This window comes from Epinephelus fuscoguttatus, linkage group LG1 (genome assembly GCF_011397635.1).
Source record: "Epinephelus fuscoguttatus linkage group LG1, E.fuscoguttatus.final_Chr_v1".
Taxonomy (NCBI): domain Eukaryota; kingdom Metazoa; phylum Chordata; class Actinopteri; order Perciformes; family Serranidae; genus Epinephelus; species Epinephelus fuscoguttatus.
The window spans coordinates 25488805-25507006 of NC_064752.1; the positions used below are offsets into that span (position 1 = coordinate 25488805).

General features: G+C 39.0%; 1 protein-coding gene across 3 annotated transcripts in view; it reads right to left on the minus strand.

Moving 5' to 3' along the window:
- The window catches only part of LOC125894203 (sodium- and chloride-dependent GABA transporter 2-like), a 43622-nt gene that overhangs the window by 18237 nt on the left and 7183 nt on the right, over window positions 1-18202 (minus strand). For 2 of the 3 annotated variants that reach the window (XM_049585471.1, XM_049585462.1), the window contains exons 4-12: window positions 15889-16029; window positions 14864-14945; window positions 13438-13570; window positions 11989-12123; window positions 11720-11823; window positions 8323-8447; window positions 4395-4507; window positions 4130-4267; window positions 3853-3955 (exon numbers count right to left, since the gene is read on the minus strand). In XM_049585471.1, the coding sequence (XP_049441428.1) occupies window positions 3853-3955; window positions 4130-4267; window positions 4395-4507; window positions 8323-8447; window positions 11720-11823; window positions 11989-12123; window positions 13438-13570; window positions 14864-14945; window positions 15889-16029 (1074 nt within the window). The remainder of the gene's footprint in view (window positions 1-3852; window positions 3956-4129; window positions 4268-4394; window positions 4508-8322; window positions 8448-11719; window positions 11824-11988; window positions 12124-13437; window positions 13571-14863; window positions 14946-15888; window positions 16030-18202) is intronic. The other variant, XM_049585477.1, reaches the window with a different exon arrangement.

Genomic DNA, 18202 nt, shown 5'->3' on the forward strand with positions numbered 1-18202 from the left:
GTCTAACCCAACACATGACTAAATAAGAATCCCTCACATTTGGCTATTAAAGGGTTATGACTAAGATATGTGCTCAGCACAACATTTCACAGCTGCCAGTGCTCTCTGGTGGGCAAAATGTGACACTGAGACTCTTTCTAAAGGACTTCAAACACTTCTAAAGCATTTTTGTCCTGCTAACAAATACACAGATAAATCTATAATAAGATATTAAGATAATAATATTGGTCTAGACTGTTTTTCTGCTGCTGTTCTGCCATTCACTTTATTAAAGTTTTGTTAAGTTTGGTGCTTTTTATATATTCAGTAGGGCTGCACCGAATATTTTGAAGCTTCTTTCATAATGTTGACATTTGGACTTTTTTTGTGCATGTGTTTTTTTCTGTTTAAACCCAGTATTTCTGCACAGTTGCAAATAAAGATTACACTAATAGTCTTAGTTTTTTTTACAAATTGTAGAATTGCATTCCAGTGGTGGCTGCACAGGATTGTTTCCTGGTGAACTTTCCAAGTGAATGTTGTGCATTTGTCACTGTAGGAGATATTGTGTCACAGACACAGAACCCATGCGTAGATTTTCGTCTTAAAATATATATATTAAAAAATTGTATATATTTTTAATGTATTTTTTTTAATATATATATTTTTTATATGTAATTTTTTTTTTATATAATTTTGACATATTTAAATACACACACACACACACACACACACACACACACACACACACACATATATATAATATATTTATTTATTTATTTTTCTTAAGAAAGCACATGGATGAAGCACTCTCTAGTACCTTATCAACACTTTACTGCCAAAGAAATTACTATGTGGTCACACACCATAATCACTTTATTAAAACTGACTTGTTTTTAAGTTACAGACAGACAACACAGAACAAAAATACAGAATAAAAATGTAAAGCTCTAAAACAAGCAATATAAAACACAAAATAAAATTACTACAAGGAAAGCCAAAAAGTATTTTATAGTATAATAGAAATGAACCATAAAAATGAAAAAAAAAAATAAAATAAAAAATGCCAGCTACGCTTGACTTCAAAGACCAGCTAAGATACACCGTGACACTGGCATATAGAGGATAGTGGACAAAAATCCTGCAACAGTGCTTTGAAAAGGCCAAGAGGAACTAACAAGTGCAACTTTAGGTCCTTCTGCAGAAGATCCCACATATAAGGAGCTGCATGCATCACTTGCCAAACTCTGTACGTACCCTCGGTACAGACAATAAAAACATGTTCTGAGAACGGAGAGCATATTTTTAGGAAGATGACGGCATAACTTTGACTACAGACATTTGAAGCGTCACTCAAAAACCTCAGTAGAAACTTTGAGTGCGAGATGGATGATAGGATATGAGGGAGAGAGATGGTCCAAATCCAACATTTTACCTTACAATTTTGACTTTGAACTTGAACTTTGAACAATTTACAGTCGAAGTCTTAATCCCTATGTCGTAGTAAATTGAGAACCTCTGCCCTAAGACAGGGAAGATGTTTCTCTGACACTTTTTGAAAAGGTTACTGAGCTTGATTTTTTCTGAGGCCGAAAACAATCCTTATTGGACACAGCTAAAGCCCAGTATTAATGTTGCACCTGAGAACCAAGTTTTTTAATCTTGGCTTTGTTAAAAAAAAAAAAGTGAATCTCCTTTACTTACTTTAAACCGTGTAAAATTAAATTTCGCTTATATATTTTATGCCAATGGGAGTGTCCTTCTAACGTTCGGTTAAACATATGTGGTGGGCAAGTTCAAAGCGTTTGCACGCTTTGACACACAAGGCAGCAGAGTGATGGTCCAACCCGCCCAGACTGAGGAGGGGCAGCAGCAGCAGACTCTCATCCTGTAGTGTCATCAGGTGAAATCCACACTGAGGAAGATCAACATCACCAAGGCTGCTGGCCCAGACAGGGTGTCAGGCCGCACATTGAAGTCATGTGCAGAACAACTAGCAGGTGTATTTCTGGACATTTTCAATCTCTCCCTGCAGCTAGCCACAATCCCCACCTGCCTCAAATCATCCACCATTGTACTTGTGCCTAAGAAGTCAGCTGTCACCTGCCTCAATGATTACCGCCCAGTCGCGTTGACCCCCATTGTGATGAAATGCTTTGAGAGGCTCATCCTGAAACACATCATGGACAGTCTCCCCCCTGACCTGGACAGCCACCAGTTTGCCTACAGGGGAAACCGATCCACAGAGGACGCAGTCTCCATAGCATTCCACATAGCCATCTCTCACCTGGAGCAGCCAAACACATATGTTAGGATGCTATTTATTGATTTCAGTTCAGCCTTCAATACACTCATCCCCCATAAACTGGTATTCAAACTTTGCAATCTGGGCCTGCCCACCCCACTGTGTTCATGGATCAGTGACTTTCTCACCAACAGGCCGCAAGCGGTGAGAATAGGAGCTCATACATCATCCACACTCGTCCTTAACACAGGTGCGCTGCAGGGCTGTGTCCTCAGCCCGACCCTTTTCACCATCTTCACACACGACTGCACCCCCATCCATGCCTCCAACACCCTTGTCAAATTCGCCGACGACACCACTGTAGTGGGCCTCATACCAGACAATAATGAGGCTCACTACAGAGAGGAGATCCACCACCTGGCCCGGTGGTGCTCGGACAACAACCTGGTCCTGAACACCGCCAAGACAAAAGAGGTCATTGTAGACTACAGGACGACCAGAAGAACAGCACACACTCCACTACTCATAGAGGGGGAGGTAGTGGAGTGTGTGGACAACATCAAGTTCCTGGGAATCCACATCACAGCTGACCTCACCTGGGCTCTGAACACCACGCACTTAGTAAAGAAGGCTCAGCAAAGACTCTTCTTTCTGAGGAAGCTCAGGAAGGCCAGACTCCCCTCCAGGCTAATGACAAACTTTTACACAAGCACCATCGAGAGCATCCTCTGTCTTGGCATGACCGTTTGGTACAGCAGCTGCATGGCACAAGACAGAAAGGACTTGGCTTGGGTGGTAAGAACAGCCCAGAGGATTGTGGGAAGTCCTCTCCCAGACCTGGACTCGGTGTACGCTGGCCACCTCCAGAGGAAGGCCAGCAGCATCGTCACAGATCCCACCCACCCGGGTCACGGACTGTTCTCTCCCCTGCCCTCAGGATGGAGGTACAGGGCCCTCAAAGCAAGGACAAATAGACTGAGGAACAGCTTTTTCCCCAGGGCTGTGGCCTCCATCAACCCCCCTGCACTCACATACACACCAGCCCCAAACTGAGGAACTGACCTTTGCACTTTGAACTGCACCGTTGCACTTTACTTCACCTTGCTGCTGTTTTTACACTGCCTGCTGCCTCTTTTATTGAAGTTTTTATACTGCTGCTATATCTCTCACACACTTTATTGTTTTTATACCTTTCTGATCTCTTTTTATATTTATATTTATATACTGTCAGTTCTTTTTATTGTGTTGTTATCTTGCCGAGGGTACTACACGTAATTTCGTTGTGCAATGTACAATGACAATAAAGTCTTCTATTCCATTCTATTCTATTATTAACTGACACTAAACCTCATGTCGTTTCCCTGCCCATAAACAACTCAAAGCTTGATGTCTTTAACTGGTTACTCCAATTGTTTGACTTGACTTCAGTCCAAAAACACAATTAACCATTACATGAATTTGTTTTTTAATAATTTGCCTTAAGGAATACAGTATGAAGTGGACTTTTGTTTGCTTCCCATGGAAAGATTTTTTGACCATGACAAACCCTCTAAAATTCTGATAGAAAATCATTTCAGTAGGAATAAAATCAAAAGCTGCTTCAGTGCAGAACAACCATAATGACTCACCATATATCCATCCGACTGCTATTGACTGAAACACTGAGAGAAGGAGAAGATTGTTGCCACTGCACACGTAATGATCAAAGAGCTGAAGGAAATACAAGCCGCCCTGCAGGAAAACAGAGGGTCGATTGTTACTGCACATCAAACACAAAGACATGACTAGATGACTAAATCAGTTCAGCGTCCTGCAGGTCCAGACAACTCCGTATTGGCCTGTTTTTGGACGATGCACAGGCCAGCTTTTACTTATTGTGAACAGATCACAAGCATGAGTTCTCACCTCTGTGACGAGAAGGAGCCCAAGAAAGAAACAAACCGAGCAGAGACAAAGCAGCAGCAATTCTCGACGATACGCTCTTCGAAACACGGTGGGGAACATATCTGTCACTGAGGTCATCAGGCACTCCAGACTCACAAACTGCCAGAGACACACACACCAACGAGTAAGCTAAAATACCTCAAAACAAAAAGTTATTGTGAAAGGTTAAATAAAAAAACTAAATTGAGGATTTATAACCCCAAATGCAAATGTGTTTTTATCTCACCTGTGTGTCAGCACCCAATAAGATGACCATGATGAAGAAACATATAGCCCATAACTGAGGTAAAGGCATCATGGCTACTGCACGTGGATAGGCAATAAATGCCAAGCCAGGCCCTGTATCATAAAAGATAAAATTCACTCAGTCACAGCTACCACAAAATACTCACATTCCTTAAAGTACAGAGTCGATTGCTGCAGACAAGGACTGTGGAGCGTACTGACTTGATGGCATTATTCATTTCCTGCAGATTTTTTCTGCCTCTGCATCAACAGCAGGATGCATCATATTTTTGGCTTATTCGTCCATCCGTCTGTCCCATTATTGTCAACACCATATCTCAACAAGGCCTTGAGAAAAGTACCTTAACTTTGACACAAACCTCCCATGAATATTGCCCCCATGAAGGTCAAAGTTGTCTCTGGTAAGAAAAAAATACCATGGACGAATGCCACATGGGGAAAAGCTCAAAAAAGAGAATGTAGAAAAGCAGAACGCAGGTGGCGAAAAAACAAACTCCAGGTTCATTATGACATCTATAAGGAAAGTCTGCACATCTATAACTTGGAGCTAAAAAGGGCGCGACAGTCCTTTTTCTCTGAGATTATCAACAAAAATAACAACAATGCACGGACTTTTTTTACTGTTTTTGACAGACTGACAAACCTATCAGCGTCAGTCCCTCCTGAACTGATATCCACCAAGGCATGCAATGACTTTGCTTCTTTTTAAAGATATTAAAGATAAAAGATTTTAAAGATAAGACAGACAGTCTGTAACTCCAACACAGTGGCTATTTCACTTGTGCCTTATAAGACTACTCGAGTTCATTTGGCACTTTTTCACCTATTAAATTATGCTACTTTGACAGACATATTTAGAAACCTTAGGTCCACTACCTGCTGCCTTGACACTCTGCCTACAAGCTTTTTTAAAGATGTTTTTAATTGCATAGCATCAGATATACTACAGATAGTCAACTGTTCTCTTCAGTCAGGCCTTTTTCCAACGGCCCTGAAGACCGCAGTCATTAAACCTCTCTTAAAAAAGCCTAATCTGATGCCTCAGTAATAAATAACTACAGGCCCATATCAAACCTGCCATTTTTAGGAAAGATCATTGAAAAGGTTGTTTTTCAGCAACTTAACACCTTCTTGGAAAGCTGAAGTGTTTGGGGCACCATTATCTGCTCAGATTCAACTAAATGCTTCAAAACTCATTGGACAATGCTTCACAGTGCAGTTGGACAATGACCTGAAGCATACTGCAAAAGCAACCAAAGACATTTTTAAGGCAAAGAAGTGGAATGTTCTGCAATGGCCAAGTCATATCATCTGACCTGAATCCAACTGAGCATGCGTTTCTCTTGCTGAAGCCAAAACTGAGGGCAAAACACCCAAAACACAAGCAGGAAGTGCAGACGGCTGCAGTAAAGGGCTGGCAGAGCATCATCAGGGAAGAACCCCAGCATCTGATGATGCCTATGTGTCCAACACTTCAGGCAGTCATTGACTGTAAAGGATTTGCAACCAAGTATTAAAACTGACTGTTTAATTGATGATTATGTTAGTTTGTCCAAATACTTATGAGCCCTTAAAGTTGGGGGACTGTGTGAAGAAATGGTTGTAATTCCTACATGGTTCATACTACATTTTTGAAAAAAGCCTTAAATGAAAGCTGAGAGTCTGCACTTTAAGCAGGTATTCATTGTTTCATTTAAAACCCATTGTGGTGGTGTACAGAGCCAAAATGATGACAACTGTATCATTGTCCAAATAATTATGGACCTGACTGTAGTTGTTTTTGGCCCCAAAGAACAAAGATCAATAGTCAGTGCTCACCTTGATGCCATGACATTAAAACCTACAAATCAAGCCAGAAATCTTGGTGTAGTTCTGGACTCAGACCTAAATTTCAATAGTCACATTAAGACAATTACTAAATCAGCCTACAAGAATAAAAGAATTTCTGTCTATACAAGATACAGAAAAATTTGTTCATGCTTTCATTTTCAGCAGGCTGGACTATTGTAACGGTGTCTTCACAGGCCTGAGTAAAAAATCAATCAGACAACTGCAGCTCGTCCAGAACGCTGCTGCCAGAGTCCTCACCAACACCAAGAGAGTGGAGCACATTACACCAGTGCTTAAGTCACTGCACTGGCTTCCTGTGTGTCAAAGGATAGACTTTAAAATCTTGTTACTTGTCTATAAAGCACTAAATGGTCTCGGGCCTAAATACATCTCTGATATACTTGTACGTTATGAAGCATCCAGACCCCTCAGATCATCTGGAACAGGTTTACTCAGTGTTCCCAGGATCAAAACCAAACAAGGTGAAGCAGCCTTTAGTTTCTATGCTCCCCACCTGTGGAACAAACTTCCAGAATATCTGAGGTCGGCTGAAAGTGTCAGCTCATTTAAATCAGGGCTTAAATCATTACTATTTACTGCAGCTTATCAGTGAACTAGATATGGAACTTACTGTTAGGATAATCTGTAGCTATTGTTTTTATATTTGTCTGTTGCTTTTGCTTTATGTTTGCTTTTTAAATGCATTTTCTGCACTGTTTTTAACTATTTATTGTCTTGCTTTTAGCTTTTGTTTTTAATGATCTCAAACACAATTTTATTGTTCCTTTAATGTTTTATTTTATTGTATTTCTCTTGTAAAGCACAGTGAATGTGTGTGAATGGTGCTATATAAATAAAATTGCCTTGCCTTGCCTTGCCTTGCCTTGCCTTGCCTTTGACTCAAGGATGAGCCTTAGCCATAACTCAAGAAGTCATACAGTAATTATGACAAAATTGTCAAGTATCATTGTTTTAGCATTTGTAGCTTCTTTGCAGCAACATCCACATTTGAAGCAAGGTAAAATGTTTCTGAAAAATGCTGCAGTTTATTGAAGTAGGTTGAGGTCAGGAACGGCTTTTATATGTCTTGAACGAAGAATTAAAAGGATAATCAACAAAGTTTTAATCTTTTTCCATGACCTTTTAAAAATACTTTGTATTAATCTCTGAAATTAAAGGCACTGTATGTAAGAATGTGGCCAAAACGGTTACTGCACTCAAATTCAAAATACTGCCGTGAGTCGTGTCCGCCCCCTCTCCACAGATTCGAGGTTGCTGGACAGCGGCACACTGGAGACTGATTTGTTTGCCCACGGGCAGCTGCCGTGGCAGGGCTGCGTCAGCGCGTCCTTGATCTTCGGTTTTCCAGCGGACCGTTCGAGCAAGTCCGGCTTCTCTGCTGCTAACGTTGCTGCTGGGATACAGCTGAGGAGGAGCCAGGTGCTAATACTATGTACCGGAACACTGCTAACGCTGCTGCCGGGATACAGCTGAGGAGGAGCCGGCTGCTAATGCTATGTACCGGGACACTGCTAATGCTGCTTGCCGTGCTGCTGTAGCTCAGTCGTAACTGTAACTGATGCTGAGACTCTACTAACTGCGTGACTGGTAGACGGCGGTGGGTGGCGCAACAGGCCAAAACACAAATTTAAAACATAAACATGATTTGCAGACTGCAAAAATTTTTTTTAAATGCAAATATTCTGGCCGTACTATTGTTGTCCGTGAGATCAGTATGTTATATGAACATTATTCCTTAGTCTCTGTGACATATTAGGAGGATTTTATGACTATTTGCTTTAGATTTCTTACATATAGCTCCTTTAACACATATATTTTCCAAACACATCAGATTTTTAAATATGAATTCATAAAAACAAACATTTTCCACTTTAAGATCAGATTTGATTTGTTCAGTAGCTTGATGAGTGACGACCAATCTGTCCTGCAGTACAAACAACAGCTTATCTCTTAACCCCTGTCTGTAAAATTATTGTTATCGGGAGCTCTTCACGTATACAGAGACGTGATCATTAAATCTGTGTACTGGAACAGAAGTAGTGTGATGGTGGTCTTACCAGAAGCAGCCACTTCAGATATTGGCAGTCCTTGTTCATAGGACATAAAGCCCAAAACTGAAAAGATTGCAAACCCCGCCACAAAGCTTGATCCGCCATTCACCAAACACAAAACAAATGTGTCCCTGAGAAAACAAACAAAACAAAGTATTTAGCCAATGAATGACTTTGGTCATTTTGTTATCTGAGTTGTGTAAAAATGTTACAATGGGAAGAAAACATTAAAGCATGATCAACCTAATGGTGGAAATGAAAAGAAAATGATACAGAATCTTTGTACAGTGATATAAAAAATATGGATATAGACATTTAATCTACATATGATGAGTGATGTAAAATGGTATCATGAGGTGGATCGTCTTTGTGTTGAAACAAGGTCTTCATTCATCAAAGCGGGAATACAGGATTTTTGTCTCTCCCCGGCAGTGAGAGTAATTACAGAAACACTGGTGACGCATGCTTTTGACCTGGCCTGCAGGTGAGCTCGCCACATCTCCACCGCCCCATGAAGCGCTTTTTGTTGACTTTAATCCTTCTTCTGAAAGCCTAGTTTCTATTTTCTGGCCCATCCTCTCCAGACACTTTCCTTGGACACTAGGCTTGCCGCGATCAGTGTTACCTGTGTTACAATCTGTTCTTATTCCCAGGGCGTCAAATTCTGCAGCCTGGTTAGTGGCCCTTGGCTTCTGTTACTGCCGCACGAGGCACCCTACTCTCTAAAAAATGATTCATATGGGGTGCCGTTTGTAAAGTGTCTCACGCTGAAAATAACATCAACATTTTGCCACATTTAGCTTCAAACAATGTTTAAAAAAGTGTTGTGAATTTTTTAACGTCACCTTTTACCACATTTACAGCAATATTTGTTAACTTAGATATATATGAAATAGTTAAATCTAAATATTAAATGTGGCACCTAAATGTTAAATGTTAAATCTAAATATTAAATCTAAATCTAAATGTTAAATCTAAATGCTAAATATAAATATAAATCTACATGTTAAATATAAATATTAAATATAAATCTAAATCTAAATGTTAAATCTAAATGCTAAATATAAATCTAAATGTTAAATCTAAATGCTAAATATAAATCTAAATGTTAAATGTTAAATCTAAATGTTCTGGGTGAAACTAAATATTTAGCTAATATGCAAATTCACACTGCCGGTCACCGGAAATACCAAAATAAAAGTTCGAGATGGTCAGACTGTGTTTATAGAATCAAATAACAAATTAAAACCAACTTATCGGGGGAAATGAACACTTGAACATACATTAGCGTGATAATAACTACCTAAAATAACAAGAAATGTTATTTAACGTTAACGTTATTTAACTATTTAATATATTTCTAAGTTAACAAATATTGCTGTAAATGTGGTAAAAGGTGACGTTAGAAAATTCACAATACTTTTTAAAACATTGTTTGAAGCTAAATGTGGCAAAATGTTGATGTTATTTTAAGCGTGAGACACTTTACAAACGGCACCCCATAGATTCATGGGGTTAGCGGATAACGCATAAAATAAAGAAGTTTCACTGCATAGAAAAATTATGTGTGTTACATTAATGTGTTGAAGTCAGTTGACAACTTATTTTAAGAAGTTGGTCAAAATGAATTTTTGACATTTTTGAGTAGGATGGAATTAAAATAAATTAGTTGCAATATCTTAAAGTAATTTTACCAGTACATATCACCACAACTTTTGCATTAATATTAAGTTGGTTTAAGTTGATTAAGATTTTCGAGGTCATAGGTTTGACTAATAATGCCAGAGTTGGAACTACTTAAATAAAATGCATGCACTGCATTTTTTAGGGTAACTCCAATGTAATCCTGTTTCCTGTCCCGTCTGAGTAGAAGGTTTAGGGTGGTGGATGAAGACCGGTGTTCACATCCGTGTAAAAATCAAAGGTCAACTTGATTTTTAGGCCTATATAACATAGTTACTGGCATACCTTACTTGACATAGTTGTCACTTGACATACTCATTAAGTTACTGTGAGAAGAGTCATTTTTAGTGGTGGATAAAGTACCTGAAAGAAATACTTGAGTAAAAGTGCAAAAATTTTACCTGTTAGAATATCACTTAAAAGATGTCTTAAAATATCTGATATATAACTGTACTTAAGTATTAAAAGTATAAGTATAAATTAAACTGAAAGGATTTAAGGAACAAATCCAGTTTTTCCTTCCCTCCCATTCCTTCATTTGTCCGTCCAAACCTTCCTCCCACCTTCCTCCCTCCCTTCTTCCTCCTTGCCTTCCCTTCCCTTGTAGTAAGTAAAGAAAATGCTTAGGGAAAATGTACTGGAGTAAAAGTATACATTTCATTTAGGAAATGTAGTGGAAGAAAAGAGGAATAAATATAATAACTCTAGTAAAGTACAGATACTCCCAGAAAACACTTAGGTACTGCAATAAGTATTATTACTTCTCTACATTACACCTCTGGTTATTTTAACCCAAACCATGATTGTTTTTATAAAACTAAGTAGTTTTGTTGCCTATCCCTAAAGTAGTTTGGTGGCAAATCCCAAGTTTCCCTTGAAGACAAAGTTTATTTTGAAAGACGCTGTAGTGTGAAACAAGGGGAAATTGACACAGAAACTGACATGTCCAAAACTGATAGTAGAGGAGTACCTAGGGCCTCCAGGTTTGAAGTGCAGGGACACTGACCAAGCTGCCGTATTTGATGACGTGGGAGTGAGAACGTGTTGGGTGTTACACGGTGTTCCGGCATACACTGATTGCATCAGTCGTCCACCAACCCACTGTCATTTTGTTCCTTTTTTTTAAATCAGTACTTAACAGAAACAATAACTGAAAGGAGTCAGTTGAAGGAAAATCCTCATTTGGGCAGCTGCGTTCAATCTCTTACCTTTCTGATCAAAATATAAATAGTTTTCTAATAAATAATAAATCTGGCAAACTCTGAACAACCTATACTGGTTGGGTCCCATTCATATTCTGTCAACTCCAGTCACTTCTGGTTTAAACTCTGGACGTAGTGAGTATGGATATGGATACAGATCAATTTAGTTGGTTTAACAGATACACATACAGATGATGCACATAATAGTACACATAGGATAGTAAAATTAATATATTTATGTTAGTTGGACAAGTCAAGCAACTGGAAAGTGTTGTCTTGAAAAGCTGCATTCATTCTCATATCTGGTTATCATACTCCAGTATCTATGACCTTTTTTAAAGAAAAAAAAAACTTGAGAAAATCAGCATATCATTTGACAAAAGGAAAAATTGTTGCAGTCATTATCAAGTAATAACAATATATTTGGGAAAACAAGAGAAAAAATAATGGCTAGCATCTGAGGCTACACATGTTTTATTAAAGCATTTAGTTAAAAAGAAAAAGCACAGAGCACTTACTTGTAACAATCATTGTTATACTGATTGTAACTGCCCAGAGCTGTCAAACTCCCCTGACAAATCCCAAAAGAGAAAAGCACTTGTGCTCCTGCATCCATCCAGACCTACCACATGCCAAAACATTATTATTAGTAAACTTTCACCACTTAAACCTCTGTAAGACTGAATGAATATATAATGAAATTGTATTTTACAGTATTTGGGCTTCCAGTGGGAGGCGACTGAGCGGGCAGCCTGTCTTACGTTGGATGTTTGACCATATTACTTACTTGAGGGTCCACCAACCTTGTCGGGTCAGGATACAGGTAGTACACTATGCCATCCATAGCTCCTGGTAAAGAGAGGCCACGAGCTAACAGAACCACCATCATCACATAGGGGAAAGTGGCTGTAAAGTAAACGACCTGTGGACAAAGGCAGGTTTCTGCTTTTACCGCTGTTTTATATCACAGTTGATCATTAGGATTTAAAAAGAAGCTGCACGGAAAAGCTATGTAACAAGTACGAGTTACATGGAGGAAACATCAGGTGATCTGGTTTGTGTTTATGTTTGCTGCTGTAAGTGTTGGGAGGTTATAGTTATGGATGGTGGAGACAACATGGAGCAAATTTCCATAATCCATAATCCTGTATCATTTTCCAATGTAATTTTTTTTACATTGATTGTTGTAAAAGAGAGAACATTAACATGATTATTTAAAGGGGTATTTTTAAACTTGGACCCTATTTTCCCATGTTTTTTGTGTCTAAGTGACTCGTTTGAACAACAATTTTTGAAAATTGGTCCAGTATTGAGATAGATTGCTACAGCCAGCTGCAACAAAACAGACTGCAGTGTAATCTAACGTCTTTGGCTCCGGTTAGCAAAAGGCTAAACTATGAGCAACATTTTCTCTCCATCTCTGAAACACATCACCAATCATCACCAACCATCACATATTTTATTGTGTTTAGTGTCAGACTCTCTTTTAGGCTCTGTTTTTGATAAGTGCATCTTCCTTTCGTGGGTTCTCTGCCACTTAATCAGATTTTCATTGAAGAGATGTGCACGCACATCTGCATTTGTAAAATGGCCAACAGGAACACCCTTGGACACTAATCCTTGGACAGAGTATCCCATCACAGCTAAGATTTTCTAAAGCCTGAAAACAGAGCCAAGAGGAAGAAGTCTAGTTTTCTCTAAGAGATCTTCAGTTATGATATGTTCAGAGTTTTTTATGGGATTTTTGCGCAATGAAGCCAAAATGAAACTGCCTACCCCAGCTTTAAAGCTCTGAGGTTATGTTTTTACTCTTGTTCATTTTTGTGAATGAAACTACCTTTTAACAACAAACAGATTGGTGACACTTTTAAAGGAATATACATACATATATATATATATATATATATATATATATATATATATATATATATGAATGCAGATTCTCCCACACACAGCTTGATACATTTCATTAAAAGCAACACTTTGACTTTGGATTAAGATGAGAAGAAGAAAAGTGATCAAGTGACATTGACAAAAGGTTTGTAATTACAAAACATCCAATACTTGAATCCCACGAATATGATCCCAACATGTTTCAACAGAATTCCTCCCTCAGATGCAATTATAAAAGGAACACACACACACACACACACACACACACACACACACACACACACACACACACACACACACACACACACACATCTAATATCATCTCCAAAAGAAAGGCTTGTACCTTTCCAGTGGATCGCACGCCTTTCCAAACACAGAAGTAACACAGGATCCACGCCAGTAAGAGACACAAAGCCAACTCCCACCTCAGGCTACCAATCTCCTCAATCCCCTCAGATATACCAAGCACTCGTCTCCTGAATACAAACACATAATAAGACATGCAGAAGTAAACTTTCACTTTGGGTAATTAAGATATTTCTGTCAACACTTGAGTACGGTAATGCAACTTCAAATATAAGCAGATAGGCTACTTAACATCTGTGCAACCAAATACTTTGGATCATATTTGTATATGGCTCAAGTGTCAAACAGCGTCTGTTTTTCAAAGTGTCATGTGACTTAAGTCAACCTTATCAATCATCCATTTAGGGAAAGGAAGTCCCCCTGCAGGGACTTAATGTGTAATCCCTATGGTATATTCTTTCACTTTTACTGAAAAAATTTGAAAAAAACCCCCCAAAAAACATGCTTTACAGAAAGTTTTTTGTTATTACATTCACAGTGTACTGAATGTTCTGCATATTATCTGATATAGAGGTTGACCATGACCCAGCAACCATATATTTTGGCCTGACTCAGTGAAAGAAAAATTTGTTCTTGACACATGAAATGAGACTATAGCCATGCTAGCAGCTCTGTGACGCTGTACTTTGAGCTAAATGCAAATGTGAGCATGCTCACATGCCCATAATGATATTGCTACCTGCTCATGTTAAAGCTATACCATGCAGGATTATCAGTTACTGTTTCTAAACATGCCCGTCTGTGAATTTGAAAGAAAAGTGAAACCCAGATTCACCCTCCTCTGGTATTTCCACGCCACTAAATATGTGCTTTTTCTCTTCAACGCCTGCTGTTTACGGTCTGGCGCCTCATCGTTACCTTTTTACAAAGCCACCTAAACTCTGTGGGCTGACACGTTCATAAACATCCCGGGCATAGAAAATAGGAAAAGCATGTAGAAGGCAGAGTCTCTGCAGATAAATACACCGCCACACAATTCTTCCTGAGGGGGGCGTTAATATTTGTACCAGATTAAATGGAAATCCATCCAGTGGGTGGGAATACATATCTTCTTTTTGTCATACAGATTCATTATCCGCTCATCATTAACGTCTTTTTGTTTCCTGCCATCCATCAAGTAGATGTTACAATATTTCCGTTTGGACTGAAAAATGAACATAACTTAAAACTCAAGAGTTACAGATTTAATAAGTGTGTTGACATTTTGACTTATGGCAGCTTCAAATGTGCCAGCAGGTGGCAAATGCAGCTCACTGGTGACCAATGTTCATTATATGCTATCGACCCTTTTTACAGAAAGAGGAGGGACATGTAAAAACAAACACACATCTGCATCTCTTTAGTGTTTAGCTTCCTAATAAATGTGACATCCGCTGAAGAAGACAGGCGTGAATTACACTTACTCCCAGAATTCTGTTGCAGGTGTTGTTGCGTTTGCTGTCCAATTTGATGATGTGTTTGTTTTATCAAATTCAACACAAGACTCTGAGAAAAAAAAACAAAAACAGGAGGAGATGTTTAAATCCAGCCCAGTTGCCAGAGGAAAATGTTGGCATTGTACATTCCTACAAACCACGAATGCCTTACATTTGCACATTTCATACATATCATAATAACCTCACCTTGGCGAGACGCCTGCCAAGCTGCAGACCACTTTTCAAGACCAACACATAACAAATTAGTTGTTTTTAGATAGTCATTGCTGTGTTTCCTGTGGCTTTCTAGCCATCGAATGTGGCCGTTTTTTAGTGACCCGTTGCTTTGTTTTCACCAGAGATAGTGCTTTTCCAGACATGATTGTGCCACTGTAAGCTGGTATTTTAAGCCAAAACATGAGTGGTCTTTGTATCTAAACCTGACCTGACATTAACCCCAGTGTTGTTGAAATGTAAACAAATGTAAAGTTTTAACATATCCGCTACATAATAACGTACAATTGTAATATAGCTGTGGTTTGCAGACACGCACAGTTCCAACATTTATTCTGATGATTGGGTTGTTTAATTGGTTAAAGTGTAGATCAGTAATGTAAAACAAACAAAAAGACAGATACAGTGCTAGATACTCATCAAATACAAAATAATCCATTACCATTTTATATGAATTTGAAATGCGGAGGACCCTCTGCCTGTTGTCTTTGTTCTTAGCTGTTATGTATGTAAGGGCAATGCAAAAATAAACATTCAATTTCCATGTATGTGTACGTGTTGGCTTCAGGGCTGCTGTGAAACCAATCAATCAATCAATCAATCAATCAATCAATCAATCAATCAATCAAACGAGAATTTTGTAGAAATTCCGGTATTTTTGTAGCCACTCAAATCCAAGTTTGTGGGCTTTTTTTCCATTGCTGCTGTTATGAAGGAAAATGTAGACACAGATGTCTGTCATGTATGTAGTTAATGTCCGCATCTGCCTGCATGTCTACCTGTGTTCCAGGCGTTCCTGCAGCTGGCCCATGGGACTTCAGCGCTGAAGGATGAGAAGAGGTAGAAGAAAGCCCATGCCTGGATGACAATGTATGACACAGCAGCGTATGCAATCACAACCTGGGTGGCGTAACCAATACCTGAGGAGACAGACATAGTGGTCAGTGTAGATAATAGATAATGATGGGCAAAATTGCCCCGCAGCATATGTATCATCTGTATAGAGTGCTCCAGGGATGACACTTTTCTGTAGTCTGACGTGGAGGTAAGCATTTCACTGGTTCCCTTATCAAAAAGCCAATGGGATTTTTCCATTGGCTTTTTGATCATTGCAGGAAATTAGCTCTGCGACAAACAAAAGTCTATAATACTTACGTGTTTGGTTCAGCAAGATAATCTTTACAAATGAACACCACTTTTTCTTCACCTTTGAAGCCTAAATGCTAATCTTAGGCTATAGACAAACTACACCACAGTCACATGACCTAATCATCACCAGACTGTAAAGCCATCTTCGGCGTAATGACGTTCTGTCTTCAAATTTAGCCTCTTGTTAGCAACCGCCTTTTTTAAGACACATAAAACCTTCAAAATTCACAAGTTTGGTATTTACAGACATATTTTATATCATAGAACAAAATGTGAAAGTCTCTTCAGCTTGTATTAAACACAGACCTTATTTCAGGCATCTAACCCAAAACCCATACATAAAACCCACTGACTTTAAGACAAGGAAACTGGGAGTGTTAAGTTCTGGAAAGCCATTAAATCTTTATCTTTCCGTGATAATGATAAGGAGTTACCTCCTTGCATTACCACAGACTCTGCCATTGTATTGGATAGGTCTGCTATGCTGAACTAATTTAATGAGTATTTTGTGTCCTGTGGCTCGCTGTTTGATTCTGTTGCCAACTGTGACGCTTTAAACATCCCCTGTTTCCGATACAGACTAAAATGGTTTACATCAACCTTTTTGTTTCTCCCCATTTGCTGTTAGTGAAGTGCATGAAGCCTTAGTCAGTGTAGATAGTGGAAAAAAACTGCTGGACCCTGAAACGTTCTTCCTAATGTTAGCTGCAGATTTTGCTGCTCAACCCCTGACCTATATTTTGGACTTCTCTCCAAGCTCTGAGGTCATTCCAAAAATGTTGAGGTCAGCATATGCTCTCCCACTGTTTAAGGCAGGGGGGCACTTCATAAACAATTACAGACCGTCAGTTCCAGCAAAGATCCTGGAACGGTTAGTAAGTGAACAGCTGAAGGTGTTTTTATGTAATAATGCCATTCTATCCAAGCATCACTCTGGCTTCAGAAAGCAACATAGCAGCATTACAACAACTATAAAGGTGGTGAAAGATGTCATCGGTATTTTGGACATGAAGCAGAACTGTGCAATGACCTGTTAAAAGCTTTTGATACTGTTGACCCTCATATTTTGAAACAGAGGTTAACTAGTAGTTCAATGGTGTTCATTATGTCTTCAGTTTCTGATAATGACTTAAGTTGTTCTTTTATCTCGTACATGTGTAAGGATGTTACATACCTTGACATGTGTCGGCGGAAACTTGGTGGTGGTTGTGACGCATCTTTATCAGCTGATCTTTAGGGTGGCGTGATCATCCTGTGACTGTCACGCCACCCTAAAGATCAGCTGATTGACAGATCGTACTAAATGCATTTTTGCAGAGCCTACGCTGTCGCTATAGCGTCGATTCAACGCAGAGGTATAAATTCCGCATAGCTGGCTCACCACTTGTAATGGTGTACCCCAGGGTTCTGTGTTAGGCTCACTGTTATTTTGGTTTATATTAATTGTCTTGGTCAAAATGTGGTTGGTGTCAATTTTCATTTTTATGCTAATGACACACTGTCTTTAATGTTATCCACATTCAGCTTTCACAACTAAAGCTGGTTTTAAATGCTGATTAAACTAAGGTAACTGAGGCTTGAGGACTCCCTGTCTTTTAAACCTCAGGTTGATAATCTTCTTAAAAATCTGACGCTGATGTTAGGGTTTTATTTCAGAAACAAGTTCTGTTTCTCCTTTGAGGCTAGAAAAAGACTGGTTGCTGCTACGGTTTACAGGTCCTGGATTATGGTGATCTGTTGCACATTGTTTGCACATGTTAAATACTGCATATCATAGTTCACTGAGATCTATTACAAATTGTAAAGCCCTCACTCATCACTGCTTTATGCTTTAACCATTCATAGACTCAGTCACTGGTATTTGTTCATTTATTAAGCCATACTTGGTAAACTCCCTTCATACATTTTTACTTTGATTGAACAGAGATCTGACTGTAGCTACAG